This window comes from Eumetopias jubatus, unplaced genomic scaffold, assembly GCF_037043125.1.
Source record: "Eumetopias jubatus isolate StellerSeaLion01/CBP00866 unplaced genomic scaffold, mEumJub1_p1.0 scaffold_1, whole genome shotgun sequence".
NCBI lineage: Eukaryota > Metazoa > Chordata > Mammalia > Carnivora > Otariidae > Eumetopias > Eumetopias jubatus.
The window spans coordinates 9,752,928-9,775,459 of record NW_028274807.1 but is presented as its reverse complement, the minus strand read 5'-3'; the positions used below and the strand labels follow the sequence as shown (position 1 = coordinate 9,775,459).

General features: G+C 37.4%; 1 protein-coding gene across 2 annotated transcripts in view; it reads left to right on the top strand.

Annotated features, from left to right (window-relative positions):
* The window catches only part of MORC3 (MORC family CW-type zinc finger 3), a 40,533-nt gene that overhangs the window by 1,818 nt on the left and 16,183 nt on the right, over nt 1–22,532 (top strand). The window contains exons 2-9 of one of the 2 annotated variants that reach the window (XM_028115026.2): nt 7,916–7,988; nt 9,682–9,814; nt 10,877–11,091; nt 11,673–11,820; nt 13,294–13,441; nt 16,102–16,230; nt 16,646–16,765; nt 19,363–19,460. In XM_028115026.2, coding sequence (XP_027970827.1) covers nt 7,916–7,988; nt 9,682–9,814; nt 10,877–11,091; nt 11,673–11,820; nt 13,294–13,441; nt 16,102–16,230; nt 16,646–16,765; nt 19,363–19,460 — 1,064 coding nt within the window. The remainder of the gene's footprint in view (nt 1–7,915; nt 7,989–9,681; nt 9,815–10,876; nt 11,092–11,672; nt 11,821–13,293; nt 13,442–16,101; nt 16,231–16,645; nt 16,766–19,362; nt 19,461–22,532) is intronic. The other variant, XM_028115033.2, reaches the window with a different exon arrangement.

Here is a 22,532-nt window from a genome sequence, read left to right as displayed (position 1 = left end):
AAATCCAGCTTGCCACCAGTTTTTGTATGGCCCATAAGCTAAGAATGATTCTTAAACATGATTCTTAAACAGTTGGAAAAAATCAAAAGAATATTTTGCAACATATGAAAATTATGTGACATAGACATTCCAGTTTCCATAAAGTTTCATTTGAATACAGCCATGCTCGTTGTTTGGGTGTAGCTATCAAATGCTTTCGTTAGGAGTCTAGGAATTAATGAGTTTATGCATTTGTCAGAAGTCATAAACCTAAGACACAAGGGGTGAACCGTAATGATGTATGCAAAATTTTAATTTAGGAGGGCAAGAGATCCAAGAACGGAATTCAGAGTGACAAAAACATATTTTTGCTTTCTGCTTTCGTATTTCTAAGTAAAATGGTGGTACCATTTTGTTGTTTTCCAGTAGTCCTGCTGTGGATTTAACTGATATGTGCACACTCTTTTCACCTTGACCCATCCTTCCAATGCACTTACCTCTTTTTTGTTGAATTGTTGTATGATTTATCACTCTTACCATTATTCACAAATGAGCCAACCAGAATTATGATTGCATTTTCTTTGTTGTACAGCTTTTTGTTTTTCTGAAGTTAATATATTGTATTTTGTTTGCTTAGATTTGCTCTTTTATCCAAACTTTAACTGGAAAATCTTTTCCAGATGTGCTTAAGCACACCCAATATTTTGTCAGTTTTGTTGGCCCCCTTGTGTTTTGGGGACTTCCCTTTATCATCTTTCTGGAAATTTCCTTCCCCTTTCGTTGTGTCTCCATCCCACATATTCCTCTTTCGGAGTTTACTCCCTTGGCAGGCGCAGTAGATTAATGATTGAGAGCATGGGCTCTGGAGCCCACCTGCCTGGGTTCAAATCCTGACTGACAACTGGATATGTAACCTTGGCAAATGACTTGCTCTCTCTGTGCCTGAGTTTCCAGTCTGAAGGATGGTGGGCACCTCAAAGGGTGGTTTTAAACAGTAAAAGAGCAAATACATATAAAAGGTCTGTGCATGCAGAAAGCACTCAGTAAATATTGTTATTTTTGTTCCTGGTAGTGGTGGAGTCCATCCGTCCTTCCAAAAACAGGTATAGCTTCCTGAGAGCAGAGTACATGGGAAGAAAAAAATTTTATGTCATTTCTTAGAAATAGGTTTATGCTACCATTGCTTGCTCTTTACATATCATTTATCTGGATTTATAATTCTAAATTAGGAATGATTTCTCTTAGAAATTTAAAGCATGCTTTTAGAGTCCTATGTATTGTATTGGGCACTTAGGCTGGAAACTCAAGTTCCTAATAATCTGGAAAGATTTCTCATTTATTTGACATATTTCTTCCCTCTGTTTTTCTGTTTTCTTTTCTCTCCTGTTTTCCTACTCATTGTTTCTTTTCTGTGAGATTTCCTCCACATGTTCTCCTACTATTTAACTATTATAATTAAATAATTATATTGATTATATATAATTATATATCTTTTTTTTTTTTAAAGATTTATTTGAGAGAGAGAGCATGTGCACACAGCAGGGAGGAGGGGGAGAGGGAGAGTCTGAAGCAGACTCTGAGATCAGGACCTGAACTGAAACCAAGAGTCAGACACTTAACAGACTGCACCACCCGGGTGCCCCACTGAATGTCTTTTCAAAATCTTCCCTGGGGAGGGGTGCCTGGCTGGCTCAGTCAGTGGAATGTACGACTATTGATCTCAGGGTCATAAGTTCAAGCCCCACATTGGGTGTGGAGCCTACTTAAAAAAACAAAATGCTGTACACACACACACACTCATCTCCCCTGGACACACACACACACACACACACACACACACACACTCACTCACTCATCTCCCCTGGACAAAATATTTGTTATCACTGGGCATATTGATCACAGTATTTTTGAAGTTTTCTTTTGCTCACTGCATTGCCTCTACTTTCTTTGTTCCTTTTACTTTGTGTTTTCGACTTCTAATCTTACAGTCTCAAATGTCTGGAGATGGTTAACCTGATTACATTTCCGAGTAAGACACACAGCTGACTGGAAGGTATTCATACATGAATAGAGCTCCTTTGGTAGGCTTCAGTGTTGGGTGATCATATAGGTAGGAATCAGTTACGTTTTGTTGGGGGCACCCTTTATCAGTATTTGTAAGAGCCTAAAGAATGGAAGTGTTAGAAAATAAAATAGGTTTGTTTAAAGTAACGTAAAAATTTGTGATGAGCACCGGATGTTGTAATGAAGTGTTGAATACTATATGGTTGAATCACAATCACTGTAAGTGTTGAAACTAATATTACACAGTATGCTAGCTAATTGGAATTTAAATAAAATCTTAAAAAAATAACTTAAAAAATTTTTAAGTAATTTTTATAAAGTGGGAACAACAGAAATAAGATGCTATCCAGAAAGGCCTGGCACAACTGTAAAAGAAGCACATGAAACTTTTAGAAGTCATTCGGTTTTCCAGAGAGGAATTCTGCATCTAATCTTTTGCCATGGTATAGATAATTCTGGCTGCTAGCTCTTCTGAAAGCTCAGCTGGGGAAAGAAGATGGGTGTATCACGTTGTTCAGTTTGCTGACTTGGTATTTAGCTCTTTATTACTGTGGTAAAATACACTTAACATAAAATTTACCATCTTGACCATTTTTAAGTATTTAAGTCAGTAGTGTTAAATACATTCACATTGTTGTACAGTCTCCAGAACTCTTTTCATCTTGCAAAACTAAAACTCTATACCTATTAAAAAATAAATCTCCATTCTTCCTTCCCACAGCCCCTAGCAACCACGATTCTACTTTCTGTGAATTTGACTACTGTAGGTATCGCATATAAGTGTAATCATCAGTTACTTGTCTTTTTGTGACTGGCTTATTTCACTTAGCATAATGTTCTCAGGGTGGTTCATCCAGTTGTAACATATGTCAAGGGATCTTTTCTTTTCTTTTTTTTAAATCTTATTTATTTATTTTTAAAGATTTTATTTTTATTTATTTATTAGAGCGAGAATGAGAGACAGAGAGAGAGCACATGACGGGGGGGGGAGGGTCAGAGGGAGAAGCAGACTCCCCGCTGAGCAGGGAGCCCGATGCAGGACTCGATCCCGGGACTCCAGGATCATGACCGGAGCCGAAGGCAGGCGCCCAAGGGATCTTTTCTATTTGAGGCCGAATAATATTCCCTTGTATGAATATAACACATTTTGTTTATCCATTCATTGATAGATATTTATGTGCCTTCCACCTTTTGGCTATTGTGAATAATGCTGCTATGGACAGGGTTGTACAAATAATCTCTTCAAGATCCTACTTTCATTTCTTCTCAGTATGTACCCAGCAGTGGAATTGCTGGCTCATATAGCAATTCTATGTTTAATTTTATAGGACCATGCTAATATAATAAGTATGAGGTGGTGTCTCGTGGTTTTGATTTGTGTATCCCTAATGATTAGTGATGAGCATCTTTTCTTGTGTTAGTGGCCATTTGTATACAGTCCTTGGAGAAATAGATATCTAAGTCCTTTGCCCACTATTTAATTAGGTTTTTAGTCTTTTTGTTGATTCGTGCAGGAGTTCTTTATATGTTCTGGGTATTAACCTCATCAGATACTTGATTTGCAGATGTTTTTTCCCATTCTGTAGATTGCTTTTTCATTCTATCAGTTGTATCTTTTATTTTTTAAAAAAATATTTTATTTATTTATTTACTTAGAGTGAGCACGAGCAGGGCAAGGGGGGGGCGCAGAGGGAGAGGGAGAAGCGGACTCCACACTGAGCAGGGAGTCTGACGCTGAGACGTGGCTTGTCCAGGGACCCTGGGATCATGACCTGAGCCAAAGGCAGACAACAAACTGAGCCATCCTGGCGTCCCAGTTGTATCCTTTACAATTGATTTCGTTTCGTTTCCTGTACTTTTGGTGTCATATCCAAGAAACCATTGCCAAATCCGGTGTCATGAAACTTTTCCCCTATGCTTTCTTCTAAGAGTTTGGTAGTTTTAATTCTTTATGTTAGATCTTTGATCTATTTTAAGATGTTCTTTTTTTCTCTATATGTTGTGAGGTAAAGGTACAACTTGAGTCTTTTACATAAGGATATCTAGCTTTCCCAGCACTCTTTATTGAAAAGACTGTCTTTTTCCTATTGAATGGTCTTTACACCCTTGTGGAAAATCATTTGACCATATATGTGAGGGTTTATTTCTGGGCTATTTGCTGACTTGCTTTTAACCCACCTGTTTTCCTTGTCCCTGAACTTGCCATCATCACTTTCTCCAGAGAACAGACCTCCAGTTTTCTGCCGGTTTGCGTCGAGTAGTTGGCAGGGTGAAAGAAGGAACCAGAGGGGAATCTTTACTGCTTCTTTAAAGACTTTGAAGCTGTCTTGTTTTCATACAGCCTCTAGTACCTTTGACTTTGGAGGCCCGAGAAAGTCTTAATTCCTGAGGCTTTCTGGAGTTCTGCCAAGGTTCCTGGTCTTGTTTTGCTTCTTGTTTTGTTTCCCATCTCTTTTAGGTTTCAGATTCCGCTCTTTACAAAGGCTGTTAAATCAGTTGTCACTATTTGTGCTTTCCAGTTTCCAAACTACTATTTTATCTCCTATTATCCATCACTTCTCTGATCATTTTTGTTCTTCTAGGTTTATTTCTCTTTTTTCCCCCCCTTCATTAGAAAACAGTTTCAGGCAGGAGCACAGGTAAACATATTGTGAATAAGGCTGCTATGAACAGGGGTGTACATATGTTCAGGCTTCCAAAAAAGTTTTATATTTAACTGATTTTTAAAATGTGTGACTACTTGTTGATTCTAAAAGTTATATTAATTCTTTAAAAAAATCTGTGCAGTCTTCAGAGCATATCATTTGTGTGTGTGTGTTTCCTAATGTTTAGGGGTGGGAAGTGATGTCTAATACTACTGTATCTTGTCTGCTAACATTTTCTCCTGGTGGATTGTTCCTTAAATGATTGTTCCCTTATTTTAGGTTTTGTACTCAAATATTCTCCGAAATAATGAGCTAAGAGAATCCTATGTGGTCTGGTTGAGGTTGTGTCTCCATAGTGTTTCCACAGGTTATAGAAATCGAAACACTTAACCAAAGTGAAGGCATGCCCCTTTTTACAGAGCTTCCTGTTACACTTTTTTTTTTTAAAGCATCTAGACCAAAACAAACAAGCTTCCCATTAGAGAGAGTCCTGCTGCCCCCAACTTCTTATTGAGGTGTGGGGAGGGGCAGTTACTTCCAAATCTCCTATCCCTGAGTTACCATTAAAACCAAAACCTTAAAAAAAAAAAAAAAACTCTGTATTTCAGTTAAGCATCTCACTCATTGTATCCTTGTTTTCAAATCTTATTTTTGTTGTTAATTCCTTCTTTACTCGAAGCCCTTAAAGATTTTCCTTTTTAAAATATTTTTAAGGTTATTTATTTATTTGAGAGATCCAGAGAGAAAGAGTGCACATGACTGGGGTGAGGGGCAGAGGGAGAGGGAGAAGCAGACTTCCCGCTGAGCAGGGAGCCTGATGCTGCTCACTCCTGGAACTCTGGGATCATAACTGGAGCTGAAGGCAGATGCTCAACTGACTGAGCCACCCAGGCGCCCCTTCCTTAATTTTTATTTCTATATGAGCTCAGTTGTGCCTTTAAGGAATACTTAAAATAAGCGCACGCGCGCGCGCACACACACACACAGTGCTTATTATGTTCCAGTTGGTCTTCTAAGCATTTACAAATATTAACTCATTTAATAGTCTTAATCCCTGGTAAGCTGATACGATTATCATCCCCATTTTTATAGATGACAGAACTTGAGGCACAGAGGTTAAGCTTTTTCCCAAGGTCACACACCTAAACATACTCTGCTTCGCGTGCATATTTGTGTGTCTGTATATGTGTCTACGTGTGTATCACTGCTTTGGCCGTTCAAGGGTGTTTTTTTCCCTCCACAGCTAATGACATGTTCTAGAGATGAGAATTCAGAAGAGTTGAAAAAGCCACTGTTTACCGTTCAGTTATTTCTTATTGATGCCTTTGCTTTGCTCTCCTGGGGCTCTTATGCAAGAACAGTGTGTACCATTGTCAATTTGGAATTGATACATAGGATGAAGACATTAAATGAAAATTGACATTCCCACTACCACATTCTGCCAGTACATCTAAAATTCGCAGTACCCCATTTCCAATTCCAGATTTCACACCTAACAGAAATGCATAAATTAATAGAGCAAAGACAGATATTCTAAGGGTGTCTTCTCCTTTGGTAGCCAGAAGTTTCACACTCCAAAGCCATTCCCCATTGTAAAATTGATAACAGGTGAGGAGTATGTCATTCTATAAATGGTAGCGTGATAATTATGCAAAGGCAGGCGGCTGGGACGTAAAGAGCCTCCTCATGGCTGACCCCTGGCACTGTCTCAGGTAGATTAATTTGAGAAAGGCCTCTTGTGCACGATGAAGATCTGGAAGTTGATTTTTATTAAAAAACTCTTTGTAACATATGCTGTAGAAAGGCTGAATTACTTCATATTCATGATTGTGTGCCATACTCCAGTTTGAAGACTGCTTTTCTACAGAATTTCATTTCTCACATGTGTACTTCAGTCTAATGGTGAGTGAATGCCTGGGAATTATCTAAAACCAAGTGTGGACAAAGGAAAAATAGACCTCTTTCTGACACCTTGTGGCAGCAGCTGAGCACTACAAACTCAGTTGGTTTCATTTATAATCTATAATCTCATCACATTTCCAGAGCTCTTCACATTGAATACTTAAAAGTGCCCCTCTTTTTTTTCTTAAATATAAGATAATCAGTTCAAAATGAACACAAAATCCCCATTGCATGGAAACTGTCTGAAATGGAAATTTTTCAGCCTCAGCCTTTGAAGGCCACTTGTACATTTTTACACGTTTGCTATCTATATTACTCAGGAATTTAGAGAGTTCCCTGTAGCATGAGGTTGATTGGCATAGTCTTTCATACTGTATTACTGTGAATAAAATCAGACCTAAAGTCCTTGGATTTGAACTTTTATTTGACATTGTGTAAAGGGTTGATAGATATATTACTCCACTGCCAAGTTTTAACTATAATGAACTGGGAGTCAATAATATAAAAAGTATCAAATACTGGCCTTCCAAGAGACCACTAGAAAAGCCTGTTGATTAATAAGTGAAGTTGAGTTTATTAAGCTAATGCACTCAGGAAAAAACACTCCCTTGGCAAAATCTTAGTTGTGTCTCACAGTAATTTTGAGGTAGGCCTTGGAAGCTGGGTAACTTTCTGATTGGGTGGTTTATGATATCATGGCTTCGGATTGGTGGACCCAAGGAGGCAAGGTTTTTGAAGCAGGTGTTGAAGCAGGTGTTGATGAGTAAACTATTTAGTTGATTAGCACAGCCTTCCAAGAATCTTATCTTCAAGGTTATAACTTCCACGTATATCCTGAAGCAAGCAGCTATTATTTTTGCTTGGTCTCAATGTTGATTATTTTCTTTTTATTCTTTTTATTCTTTTAAAGATTTTGTTTATTTATTTATTTATTATTTATTTGTAAAGATTTTATTTATTTGACAGAAAGAGAGCATAAGTAGGCAGAGTGGCAGGCAGAGGGAGAGGGCGAAGCAGGCTCTCCGCTGAGCAGGGAGCTGGACGTGGGGCTCGATCCCAGGACCCTGGGATCATGACCTGAGCCAAAGGCAGCCGCTCAACTGACTCAGCCACGCAGGCGCCCCCTAAAGATTTTATTTTTAAGTAATTTCCACACCCAACGTGGGTCTTGAACTCACAACCCCAAGATCAAGAGTCACAGGCTCTACCAACTGAACCAGCCGGGTGCCCCAATGTTGTTTAATACAGGGACAGAAAATTATATTGGTTTCTGTTCTCAAAAGTATGACTTGAATAAATTTACATGAATCATTGCTTTGTTTCAGCTTTGCCCGAAGTTTTTACATACAAATTCTACTAGTCACACTTGGCCATTCAGTGCAGTTGCTGAACTAATAGGTATGTAAAATTGACATTAATGTATAATATGTTGCTTGCAATTGAAGTTTTAAAAAACTTTTCATTGAAAAATAATATGCAAATGTGCTGTTTAATAAAACATGTATTTTGATACCATCAGTAAAGGTTATCTAGCATAACAACTATTCAAATAGATGTCAAATTAATTGCTGCTCAACCTTCTCTGTACTATTAAAGTATTTTGCTAAATTTATGAAACGTGTTGAAAATAGTTTTATTCTGATTATAAAAGAAATTGACATACTGCAAAAATGGGAATTGTGTTTTTTAATAGCTGGAAAGTACATATAACAGTCGATTTGTTTTTCTGATGTTAGTAAGTAGGGGGATTAATGTTACATTAGATTTGTGATAATACATTTTTGTTTCCTCCAACAGAATGATTAGGTATAGAATTGTATTTTAATAGTGTTTCAGTGAACATGAAAAGAGGCATGGTTGTGATCAGATTTGCATTATGGGTCATGATTTTTTTCTATCTGGAAAATTCTTGCATGTGAAATTTTTTTTAAGATTTATGTATTTGTCAAGAAAGGATTCTCTCTTAGATGTATAAGAGAGGGGAAAAAAAAAGGAGGAACTTTTGAGCACCCTTCTTTTCTTTGGCATAGTTAGATTTTCCAAAGTCTCCCAGCTAACGTGCTCTTCAGCTGGTTTTTTAAAAACCCGGAAGTGGGTATAACACTGCAGCTATTCAGAGCCATTCTTTTTTTATGGCAACCCAGAGGAGCCACCCAACCTGGGATTGATTGTTCGTTCATGTACAGTGATTGTCTGGCTTTGGGTTAGAGCAGCTGAAAGTCCTGGAGCTCTTTGTGCTGTACCAAACTTAAGTGAAACACCATTTCTCCCAATGTTGTTGATTACAAAGTTGATTTTAGTTCTAGGCTGCCTTATGGAAGGATAGTTTGAGAACCATTATTTATGTTTAGTCATAAAGACTTCAAAATATACCTCAGCAAGTATTTGTGGTCAGTTAAGGATGTTCACGTAGAACTTAGATAGTTGACAAGCTGATGTTATTGCTGCTTCTGTTGACATTTTTTTAATTTTTCGGTGTGTGTTTTTTTTTTTAATGTATTCCTTCCTACTTATTTATTCTGAGACAAACAAGGAAGCTAAACAAGAGTGTTAAATGGGGATCTGTACAGAGATCATAGAAATGTAAAAGCCACCAGAAACTTTGGTTAGATTGGAAAGGGCCACAATTTGAAGAACTGTGTAGAAGATAAACCTTTATCTGTGTATCCAGCTTAGCAGAAAACATGACTGGTTCCTTGGTTATTCAGTAACTGCATTGCATTCCCTCAGTGTCAGCTTGTAGTGCGAGAAGACACTTAGCTCTCAGTTTCTCTCTTGATAGCCAGGCCGGTTCTTGGGGCAGAGGAAGACCTCCCTGTCTCATTCGTCTCTTAGGTACAGTCATTCTTCTTGTTTGTACTTTTTCAGTATAGTGGGTACCAGTGTGACAAATGGAGGGCTTTGGAAAGAGCTAATTTTGTAATGATCAGTGAATGATGTATAGCAAGGTACATTCGTTTCATGTTTTCAAATTTTAGGAGTTACTAAACATTTCAATTTTTAAAAAATATGTTGGTGGTTAAAGGATTGTACTTAACTAATTGCTCTTTAAAATGAAAAATCAAAATTTCTCAAAACTTCTGTTTCCCAGATAATGCTTACGATCCTGATGTGAATGCTAAACAGATATGGATTGACAAAACAGTGATAAATGACCATATATGCTTGACATTCACTGATAATGGGAATGGTATGACTTCAGATAAGTTACATAAAATGCTAAGGTATGTAAAAGTGTCACATTTCTTTCTTTTTTTGAAGAGAGGGAGCGAGAGCACAAGCAAGGTGAAGGACAGAGGGAAAGGGAGCCTGACACAGGGCTCGTTGTGACCTGAGCTGAAGGCAGACGCTTAACCAGCTGAGCCACCCAGGCGCCCCAAAAGTGTCACATTTCTTAAAAATATTGCTTTTACCCAGTTCAGGGGCTTCATGGGTCCTACTTACTGCCCATACTTTTTGTTTTTTAAATATGATATGCTATTCCCCCAGCCCATCTGTTCTCTTAAGTCTTCCCATCATTTCCTACTACTATTTGATTATCAGACAATCCCTGCCGTTCTCATCCTCTGCATGTCTGACTTATCCAAAATTCCACCATTCCTTTAAAGTTATAGTACAGTGATAGCAGTTATTTATACTCCAGTGTTAATTAGTTTTAACCAGTATTTCCAGTAAAATGCCACTTTTGGTGGGGAGTCATTTTAAAGCGATTCTGAGGATAAGGAAGGAAGCAAGATAAAATAGTCATGAAGCCTTGGGCTCTAGGGTCACAGAATAGATGTCAGTGTGAAGCCAGGTGTGCCCGAAAAGGAAGCCAAGGTACCTAGTACCAATAGAGGATAGAGAAAAGGTGGCAGCAGAGCCCTTTCTACTGTCCCTAAATACTTGTTATTCTGCCAAAAACTCTAGTCGATGCCATTAGTAATCATACTACAGTAGGCTTGCTGAGATCAAGGGAGTTGTTTGCATTTAGAAGAAATATCATGGGGTAAAATCTCAAGGGTCTCAGGAGCCCAAATGAGAACTCAGTCATTTTGGCAGGATGTGCTAGGCAATGAGCTCCTGTTTTAGTGTATAATTCATACACCCTACGATGCAGATTTAGTTTTCATTTTAGAGATGGGGAAAAATGTCAAAATAGATTAAAAGTAGTTTGCCTAAGATTATGCAACTAGAGGATGAGGCTAACGTTTATACCCAGGCTTTTTACTTGATATTATAATTTTTGAATTAAAAAAATGAAGATTATACATATTTATTTAAAAAAATTTTTTTTTCCTTTTTAGCTTTGGCTTCAGTGACAAAGTCACCATGAATGGTCATGTCCCAGTTGGATTGTATGGGAATGGCTTTAAGTCAGGTTCTATGCGTTTGGGTAAAGATGCAATCGTGTTCACCAAAAATGGAGAAAGCATGAGTGTGGGCTTCTTATCTCAGACCTACTTGGAAGTCATTAAAGCAGAACATGTTGTTGTCCCAATAGTGGCATTCAACAAACACCATATCCTTTTGATTTTGAAATAGAAACTATGGAGAAACTGAAGAAATACTCTGAACCCTTCCCTCCTTTTGCCCTCCTCTAGATTCTCGTTTTTTAATCACAGTTTCCATGATCGCTGTTGTTCCTACCCATTGCCTCTTAGATCTGAGGCTAAGCCTTTGTCTCTTTCTCTCTTCTGTTGGAATTGTGCCATGGAAACCCTTAACATAAGGTGGTTGCATTCTGTGTGCAGCTTCCTGTAGCTCTCCCCTTTATTTCAGTTGCATTATGCCTAATAAGATGTGTGGTCTGCCTTGAAGTTTCCCCTAAGCCCATGAAAAGCAAGGTATCTTTAGGAAACTGTCTTCTGTGTATAAACACATTCTGTGTATAAACACATTCAGATATTAGGAACCATTAAATTAGTTAGGAGTCATAATAAACTTGCTCATACTTCATCTTTCTTGGTGTTCATCTGAAATCAAACTACAGTTTTAAACTTAGAAATTGATTTAGGAAATAGTTATCTGTTACTGTTTCAGTCACCATATTGCAATTGTGAAAAAAATGTTGCTGGTCTAAGTCTTTAACTTAAGATATACGACAGATGATAAATTTATCAGAATCCAAAGCAAGCCTTGCAGCAATTCTGGAACATTCTCTGTTTTCTACGGAACAGAAATTACTGGCCGAACTGGATGCTATCATGGGTAAGAAGGGGACGAGGATCATCATCTGGAACCTCAGAAGGTAACTGAGACTCGGCAAACGGTTTCTCATTGGGAAAGGCAAGTGCTCGTGCAGGAATGGTTGTATTACATGATCCATTGTCACATGGAGTACAAATATGTTGGAAGGCACTGATTTTTTGGCATAGGTAACGATTTGTCTTTTCCAAGAGTGTTTTGTTGAGGCCACTTTGCCTTCAATTTGAGATAATTTCCTATTAAAACTAAATTTCTAGCCCTGCCATTCAGTAACCATAGAGCTCAATTCTCACTTTCTGTTATTCTACCCCTTCTCAAAAAGAAAGGGGAAGAAAATATCCCAGCTAATAAGCCCTACTTGTGTAAGTTAGGAAGAGAAATCTTTGTCAGTTACTTAAAGCCAAGCATAATTTAACAACTGGTGAGAAAAGTAATGTAGATGAGACATCTGTATTGCTAAAGATTGTAGTCCTGTATCCTTGTGAGGATAAAATCATTTGCAAATAAGGTTTTTTTAAAACTTAGGAGGAATGTATAATGTTGAGATATTTAGACACACAGAATGATAGGAATGAAGCACAAATTGAGTGGTAAGCCTAAAATACTTTAAATCTTTTCTGATTTATATTCTCTTTTTTTCTTGTTTTGCTGTCAAGCCGCTCCCATTCTCACTCCCCTCTTTTTTAAATTTACACTTTTTATTTTGAGATACCTGTAGATTTGTGTGCACAAATCTCATGTACTCTTTATCCAGTTTCCCCCAGTGGCAGCATTTTGCAAAACTGTAGTACAGTAGTGTTGATATCGACATTGATAGAGTCAAGAGACAGATGTTTTCATCAACCGCGATCCCTCATGTTGGCCTTTTATATCCACACCCCCTCCCTCCTTAATCCCTGACAACCTCTAACATGGTCTCCATTTCTGTAACTTCATCATTTTAAGAATGTTATATGAATAGAATCTTATAGTGTGAAAGCTTTTGGGATTGGCTTTTTTCATTCATCATATTTCTCTGGAGATTCATCTGGGTTCCTGTGTGTGTCAGTAGTTTACTTCCTTGTCCTTGCTGAGTAGTATTGTATGGTTGGACCATCGTGTGTTCAACCATTCACCAGTTAAAGAACATCTGGATTTTTATCATTTTGAGTTATTGCAAATAAAGCTGTAAACATTTGTGTACAGGTTTTTGTGGAAATATAGTCTTTCTTTTTCTAAGATAAATGCCCAAGAGTATAATTGCTAGGTCCTATGGTAGTTGCCTGTTTCGTTTTTTAAGAAGCTGCCAGAATGTTTTTCAGAGTGGCTCTAGCATTTGACTTCCCGCCAGCAGTGTGTGAATGTATACAGTTTTTCTGCATCTTCCTGGATTCCTTTTCTTTTGTTTTTCCCTTGCTTTCGTCTCCCCCCTCACCCCCAACCAGGACGGGTAGGTGTTTTGTTTTGTTAATTAAGTATATTTGCTTATCTTGCTGGGAAGTTAAAATTTAGCTCTTTCAAAAAATTGTTTTTATAGCTACAAAAATGCAACGGAGTTTGATTTTGATAAGGATAAATATGACATCAGAATTCCTGAAGATTTAGATGAGACAACAGGGAAGAAAGGGTACAAGAAGCAAGAGAGGATGGACCAAATTGCTCCTGAGAGTGACTATTCCCTGAGGGTATGTATTCAGCTCTTTCTGGACATGAGAAAATCATCAAATAATGGAAATTGTGTTATCCACTTGTGTTACAAATGCTGTCAGTGATCTCTAAGTAAAAGTATCTCAGACAGGAACCAATTTATTTCACTTTTCATGAGCACACTGATTGCTTTATTTGCTCAAAAATTTTTTTTTTGTTTTTTTAAAGATTTTATTTATTTACTTGACAGAGAGAGAGACAGTGAGAGAGGGAACAGAAGCAGGGGGAGTGGGGGAGGGAGAAGCAGGCTTCCTGCTGAGCAGCGATCCCGATGCTGGGCTCGATCCCGGGACCCTGGGATCAAGACCTGAGCCGAAGTCAGACGCCCAATGACTGAGCCACCCAGGTGCCCCTGCTCAGAAAAGTTTTTTAATTGTAAAGTCATCAGGTCTAACAGCACTTGTTTTTTCACTGGGTGGTTAGATTATTTGCATTAGGAATTCTAGAATCAGTATGTCCGGTGGTAGCCATATTGATTAATTCAGGCAAAAACACCAAGTTCAGTGTCTCTCTTTTTTAGTTTAAAATATTCTAGGCCGCCTGGGTGGCTCGGTTGGGCGACTGACTTTGGCTCAGGTCATGGTCCTGGAGTCCCGGGATCGAGTCCTACATCGGGCTCCCTGCTCAGCGGGGAGTCTCCTTCTCCCTCTGACCCTCTTCCCTCTCGTGCTCTCTCTCTCTCATTCTCTCTCTCTCAAATAAATAAATAAAATCTTTAAAAAAATAAAAATTAAAAAATTAAAATATTCTAGAACACCTTAATTTACATCCTAAAGCAAATGTAGACTACAGATCATACATATTAATACAGTTTTGTGATAAATATCTCTGACATTTGACCTTATTAATAAATGTTTTTGAGATTGAAATTAATACAGTTTAAAAATGTTGATGTGATAGGGGTGCCTGGGTGGCTCAGTTGTTAAGCGTCTGCCTTCGGCTCAGGTCATGATCCCGGGATCCTGGGATCAAGCCCCGCATTGGGCTCCCCGCTCGGTGGGAAGCCTGCTTCTCCCTCTCCCACTCCCCTTGCTTGTGTTCCCTCTCTTGCTGTGTCTTTCTTTGTCAAATAAATAAAATCTTTAAAAAAAAAATAAAATGTTGATATAGTAAGAATATTGTTTCTTAGTCACTGTAAGACATAACACTAACTTCCCTTTATTTTTTTGTGCTAAGATGATTCATAACCCCAAGTTGAAGATACATGTGACATTTACACATTTACAACTTTCTGATACTCTAGCAGTTACATACCCCAAAATGTTATTGAAGTATGTCCTACTTGTTAAGAAAATGTTGCTCAATTATGAAACGGGTCCAGAGGCAGGCCCAGCAGGTGGTGTGGATTTAGTGTACCATGAAGTAAAATGTTTTAAATACTGTTAATAAATTTTATAAATGACAAAACACCACTAATTTTGAAATCAGGAATCAGGAAATAAAGAGAAATGTTCAAATTTTGTGTTGAACCTTCATCTCTCCTTGTGTTATTCAGTTCATTTCTTTAGAGATATATGATGGCTTAGAGGCAGGCATAGAACAGCATATTTATTTTTTAACATGTTTTAGAATATAGACTTCAGTCAAGATTGTAAAATATGAGGGCGCCTGGGTGGCTCAGTTGGTTAAGCGTCTGCCTTCAGCTCAAGTCATGATCCCAGGGTCCTGGGATTAAGTCCCGCATCGGGCTCCTTGCTCAGCAGGGAGCCTGCTTCTCCCTCTGCCTGCAGTTCCCCCTGCTTGTGCTCTCTCTCTCCCCCCCATCCCGTCAAATAAATAAATAAAATCTTAAAAAAAAAAAAAGATTGTAAAGTATCTAAACTTTTTTTCCTCCTTAATTTTTAAGATTTATTTATTTGAGAGAGAGAGAGTGCATGTGTGAGCAGGGGGAGGGGCAGAGGGAGAGAGAGAAAGAATCTCAAGCAGACTCCCTGCTGAGTGCGGAGCCTATGTAGGCCTCAATCCCAGGACCCTGAGATCATGACCTGAGCCAAAATCAAGAGTTGGCTGCCTAATTGACTAAGCCACCCAGGCATTCCAGTATCTATATTTTCATACATTAAGAATGGAAAACACATTTAGATTAGTGCTGATTGTTACAGTTCAGTTTTTAAAAAATACTAAGCTTGTCTACTTGGCTTAAGTGTTGGTGTATTTATGATATTTTCCTTTTCAGGTGTACAACAGGCGTTTCTGTCTATATTAGATTTTGCTTGTTATTTTTGCCTAAGTAAAATTTATCATTACTTTTAAAATGCAATAGTAATATATATACTTGACAAGAGTCAAAATACAGTCCTTTTTTGTACATACGTACATTTTTAAAAATTAAAAAAATATCACATGCTGTTTTGTAACTTTAAAATGTTTTATTTGTAATATAACATAATATTCATATAGGTCAATAGATTGTTTTCTGCAAACCATTTTTTAGGCTATAGTATATTGAGTATATTTTTAAAGAAAAGCAATCAAATACTAACTAATAACAGCTTTATAGTCTATATTGTTGAAGAGTTCATGGGTCCTTTATCAAAGCAAAGTGGTAGGTTTCTTTTTAAATACACATATCAGTAATGTTGAACAAATTTGTAGGTAATTATTTGGAAAGGACAGATATTGTTGTGTGTCTTTGCAGGCTTACTGTAGTATATTATACCTAAAGCCAAGAATGCAGATCATCTTACGTGGACAGAAAGTGAAGACACAGCTGGTTTCAAAGAGTCTTGCCTACATCGAACGTGATGTTTATCGACCCAAATTTTTAGTATCCTTTTTTTTTTTAAGATTATTTATTTATTTGTCGGGGGTGGGGGGAAGGAGGGAGGGAAGGCACGACCGGGAGGAGCGACTGGCAGAGGGAGAAGCAGGCCCCTGCTGAGCAAGGAGCCCAATGCAGGACTCGATCCGAAGGACCCTGGGATCATGACCTGAGCTGAAGGCAGACGCTTAACTGACTGAGCCACCCAGGTGTCCTTTATTTTCCTTTTTACGATGCTGTATAAAGATACATTTGTAAAGTGTATTTCTCTTCCCCTTTTCTCCATCTATCCTGATATGGAGTCTCATCCTCTCCAACTTTGCCTTTTTCTTTACACTTTTGGATTCATTAAAAAATGACTTGGAAAGTATGATTTGGGGGGAGTGAGGTGGTGTGTTCAGAATTTTCCTTAACATTTAAGACTAAAACGGTGAGAATTACTTTTGGATTCAACTGCAGAAATAAAGACCATTATGGGATAATGATGTATCACAGAAATAGGCTCATCAAAGCTTATGAAAAAGTTGGATGTCAGTTAAGGGTAAGCTTTATATCTGAAATGTCTGTATCTTTTATAAAAAGTTAAAATATCTTACTGGGTCAAGTGTGAAATAATATGCTTTGCTTAATGACTTTTAAATGTCAGCGTGTTTAATAATGTTGGTATGGCACTTGAACTTAAAATACTTTTATATTAATTTCCCGCTTGGTCCAGATAATCTTATGAGGGGGACAGAATATTTTATCTCTGTTTTACAGATGAGGAAATGGGGGCTAAGAAGTTAAGTAATTTGCCCTAGACCTAAAATGAGTATGGTTCTTAGATCCAGATGCAGATCTTTTGACTGTATTTGGGTATGGATCCCTGATTATTTTGGGGATGAAATTGGTTAGTTTTATTTAGTCCTGACTTATTAGTCAGAAAAACAGGGTCATACAGGTGATTTACTTCTTTGGAGTTAATTCCTAAATATATCGGAGCCTTCCTCTTAAACCACTTCCATTGTTGTAGAATTCAATTTAGGATGATGCACGTTGCCCACTATGCTAGTCTGTTCATCCTTTACATGTTTTAACAGAAAGGTTTTTTTGGAGTGTATGTGTTAAGAATTCAGTGATAAATTCTGAAAATGAAGTTTGTTTAAGGTATTAAGTCTAGGCATATCTTGTTTTCCAAGTTTATGGTTTTCATCTTCTATTCATCTTGTTTCATTCTAAGTTCTTTGTAGAACGGTGTGAGCTCTACATAGTATAATAGTGTGGGTTTACCTTGAATCTTGCTCAAAAGGGGTTGTAACTCTGTTACATGAGCCCAGAATATAGCATTTTCGCAAAAGTAAGCAAACTTTGTTGGATTCTTCTTGGTAACCACTAATTTCAGAACCACTAAATACAGAAATCTGGCAACCATGATATGAGGTGTTAATAACTTTTATTTAAAATGCTAACTTTCATTTATAATTGGAGTAGTAATTTTCATCAGAAATATTCTATAATTAAAGTTACAGGGAATTTCACTGGTAAAATTAGAAATGCATTTTTGGTATTAAGCCTTGTTTCTCAAGTGCTTTGGGATTCAAAAGAAACAATGTATCTGCAACAGAATGTAAAATATTTTTTTCTTTTATCATTTATGAATCTGACTTAAGATACACAGCCCATTTTTCCAACCCAGTTAAATTTGCATTGTGTATAATTTCTGGTTAAACTTGACCTTGTTAAAAATGGGCTTTTATAGCCAACTCTTACATTGTTTTTCTTTACCAGGTGATGGACTGGGCATAGTATTTGCATTCTGTGGATTCAATAAACAGTTACTAAATAAGTGTCAGATACCTGGTATGTTTTGCCGTGCTTGATGCTCAGAATAAGAAGATGATAAGATACAGAGCATGCTCTCAGAGCTCTGGTGAGGGGAAAATGTGGTACAAGTTGGAAGAATCAGAAAAAGCTTCTTGGAGAAAGTGGTGATTGAGATGAGTCTCAGTTGATATTACTGTGTTGAAAAGTCTGGCAAGGGTTTTCCAGGCAGAGAAAAATCTCTGCAAAGGAGGGGAAAGAGGCTTCAGAGAATGTGACCTCATTAAGGGAGTAGCTAACTGCTTGGGGCATATGCGACTAAGGAGAGTGTTGGGAGAGAGACAAGAAGATGAGCCTGGAAAGAAAGTGAACAGGAACTACAGATTGAAGGGTATTGTGGTTTATTAATGGTTTGAGATGAGGAACCACGGATGGTTTTTAATAGAGTGGGATTACGATTAAATCTGCATGGTTTCATCTATATTTCTGAAAATTTTCACTTTTCTTTCACTTTTTCCTTTTGTAGACTCAGCTATAATTGTGAACAGAATACACTTGTTAATCACATATAATCAGAATATATGACTCCTATACTTTGATTTCAATATTTTAGCTAGCAGCGTTTTAAAAATAACTTGAATTCAACTGACCTGGGTTTTTACTTCATCACCATTAGCAACTGGATGTGTAACTTTGGATAAATGATTTTAATTTTTATCTAGCAAACTTGGAATATTATTGCTAGGGTCTTTGCTAGATACTGTGGATATAGAAAGGAGGTAGTTGTGGTTTCTACTATCTAAGAAATGCAGCCCAGTAGAGGTGGTCTTTTTTCTTTTGTATAAAAGTGGGGATGATAATATTTGTCTAAATGGATATTTGACAACAGTGGAAGTGGTTTTGGAGGAAGGCTTTAATATATTTAGGAATTAACTTCTAGAAAAGTAAAATATACCTACCAGACACTATTTTTCTTTCTTTCTTTCTTTTTTTTTTTTTTAAAGATTTTATTTATTTATTTGACAGAGAGAGAGACAGCGAGAGAGGGAACACAAGCAGGGGGAGTGGGAGAGGGAGAAGCAGGCTTCCTGCTGAGCAGGGAGCCCGATGCGGGGCTCAATCCCAAGACCCTGGGATCATGACCTGAGCCGAAGGCAGACGCTTAATGACTGAGCCACCCAGGTGCCCCCAGACACTATTTTTCAATCTAAATTTCATAAGAATCATGACATAAAATGTAGGAAAATGGTTCATATAAATTATAAATCTTTGTGGAAGGGTAATTATTTTGAGCATCATGTCTTATGCTTGAAACACTGATTTCATTTTCTTTTTCAGGCAAACAATATGGGTGTTGGAGTAGTGGGAATTATAGAGTGTAATTTCTTAAAGCCAACTCATAATAAACAAGATTTTGACTATACTAACGAGTACAGGTATGTTACCTATTTAAGTTACTTTTTAGTTTATTTTGGAAATACTTTCATCTCTTTTCCTAAGCTGAGTTTTTTTTCTGTCTTGTGGATGTTTTTATATTATAGAACTTTAAGAAAATTCGTAGGTGGTAGGCTTGCATAGAAAACACATTTAGCCATCTTCTCCCAACCTAGGAATTATATTTTACTCCATTACCAGTAGAAATTTGTTCTCCCCTGTCTTTATTGATGAAGTATTTCTGAGATTTATAGTAAAAATAGAGGATATTTCTGCTTTCTTGGTGTCAATATTTACTGTGTAATATTCTGAAACTGTTCTTATTAGATGGGAACTTGAAGGTAATTTAGTCCTGTGTACATTAGACAGAAATACTCTGATCTTTTAAGAGTGGTTAGAAGTCACAGAATGAATATGACCATCAGTTTCACTTGTAGATTTAGGAGGCACACTTTCCTTAATGAGCACATAATGCAGTTGCATGTGAACATTGGTGATAAAGACAAAAATGTCATAGGCCCTTTTTTCAAATAAAAAACAAATAAAGTAGAATAAATAATAAAGGTAAGAGCAAAATCAATGAATTAGGAATCACGTATAATAGAGAAAATCAGTATATACTCAAGAGTTCACTCCTGAGGCAGAGGCTACTCCTGTTAGTTGAACAGGGATAATTATTAACTAGGATAGTAGAGGGTGATTACTAGAAGGGGTAAAAGAGAAAAGTAGGTTCCCAGAACTAGCAGATATAAAAGACTAACATTCCCTCAAGGTTGAAAAAGAGGACTAGGAACTAGGAGAGGGCCCCCTGCCCCTAAAGTCAGAGACTCAGATCTTGTAGTGGTCATGACAAACGTAGGAACAATCTACCTGCAAGTTTCTTGCCAGAAAAAGAAGGCCTGGCCAGTGCTGGTCTGTAGATGTGACCTGCTGTTGCCAGAGGCTGTGGGTGGGCTGGAGCCGTTCTGTAGAGGAGACCTGTCTTTGCCCAAGGATGTGGACACACTGGAACTGGTCTCTTGCTGGAGGTTGTAGGCTGCTGGAGAGCAGAGCATGGTTAGAGAGCACAGATGGAGCTCCTGGGGGCCACTGGGCTCCAGCCAAATAATAATAGTATATACCAGAACCTGAAGGACACATGTCTTGCTGTCACCTAGCAGGTTCATTGACCTGTTAATCCAGTCCACCCCAGCTGCCAAAGGGTAAATGTTTACATGATCAAGCTTCAGAATCACAAAACTGAGCAAAAGAAGACTGGGTGTGGAGCTGAGAGACGACAAGTTCATAACTGAAAAAATAAAAAAGCCCAGTTTGTTCTTTGATAAGATTAGTAAAGGGGCAATAAAAGGGGAAAGAAAGGAGAAAACAGAAATCATCACTATCAGAAACAAAAAGGAGACAGATGCAAAAACATCAAAGGAATAGCATGAACTATTTTTTACCGTCTTAGATGATATGGCACATTCCTTTATAATTGAATCAATTTTTAGAAAACTTTCCACATATTAAATTCAAACATTTAAGAAGGAAGTAGCACCAATCTTACACAATCTTTAAGATTTTATGAGGACATGTAACTTTGGTAGTGAACGTGTGAATACATTACAAGAAAGGGATTTATGTCTCTCATGATCAAAATATAAAAATTTTAATTAAAATAGCAAATACCGGGCGCCTGGGTGGCTCAGTTGGTTAAGCGACTGCCTTCGGCTCAGGTCCTGGTCCTGGAGTCCCGGGATCGAGTCCCACATCGGGCTCCCTGCTCAGCGGGGAGTCTGCTTCTCCCTCTGACCCTCTCCCCCTCATGCTCTCTCTCTATCTCATTCTCTCTCTCAAATAAATAAATAAAATCTTTAAAAAAAAAAAAATAAAATAAAATAGCAAATACCATCTAGTGATATATAAAAAGGATAATACATTAAAACCAGTTGGATTATATTCCACAATGACATGGTGGTTTTAATATTCAAAAATCAATGTAGTTCATCACATTGATGTTAGAAAAGAAAAATCTTAATGGTTATTTTCATAGGTACAGAAAAAGCAGTTGATAAATCACAACACCCATTTGTAATTTTTTTTTTTTATTTGAGAGAAAGCACACGCACAAACGAGTGGGGCGGAGGCGGGGTGTTGGGGGTAGGGTGGGACAGAGGGAGAGGGAGAGAGAGAAGCTTAAGCCTGCTCCGTGCTGGGTGTGGGGCTTGATCCTACGACCCTGCGTACGTGACCTGAGCCAAAGTCTTGAGCAACCTAGGCACCCTGCCCATTTGTAATTTAGGAGAAAAAAGGGAACACTTAGAAAATCATTAATAGAAGGGCATATTAGCAATACAGAGCATTTACAGAAACACCAAGCATCATTCCTAATGGTGAATTATTAATAGCTTTCCCCTTAACAGTGAAAATGAGATAAGGATTCCTGCTATCCACCATTGTTCTTGAGGAAATAATCAGTATAATAAGGAAAGAAAACGAAGTAAAAGTTATAAGGGTGAAAAGGAAGAAATAAAACTTTTCTGTACAAGATAGTATTAAGTGTATAGTAAGTCCAGAATAATATGCACATTTAGAATTAATAAAGGAACAAGTTAAATGATATATATTCTAGGGTTGCTGGATAAGAAGTATTCAGAAATCAATTGTATTTCTGTTCACCAACTAAAAACTAGAACATGAAATTTAAAAAAATTCATGAAAAGTGTAAAAAAAATCAAGTACTCTGGAGTAAATAAAATATGCAGCATATACACTGAAAACTATGAAATATTATGGAGTGAAATTTAAGCCCCAAATAAGTAGGCAAACCAGGTTCAAGAATTAGAAGGCTGTATATTATAAAATGTCAGTTTTTCTCCAATTAAATAAAATTCCAGTTTTTTAAAAAAAATCCTTGCCAGTTTGTGTGGGTGTTGATATTATTAATAGGCTTATTCTAAACTTTATGTGGAAAGTCAGAAGACCCAAGATAGTTAAGACAATCATTAAAGAACAACAACGCAAGAAAACTTAACCTACTAAATACCAACACTTGTAAAGCTATGGTAACTAAGTGTGATATTAATTAGAGGATA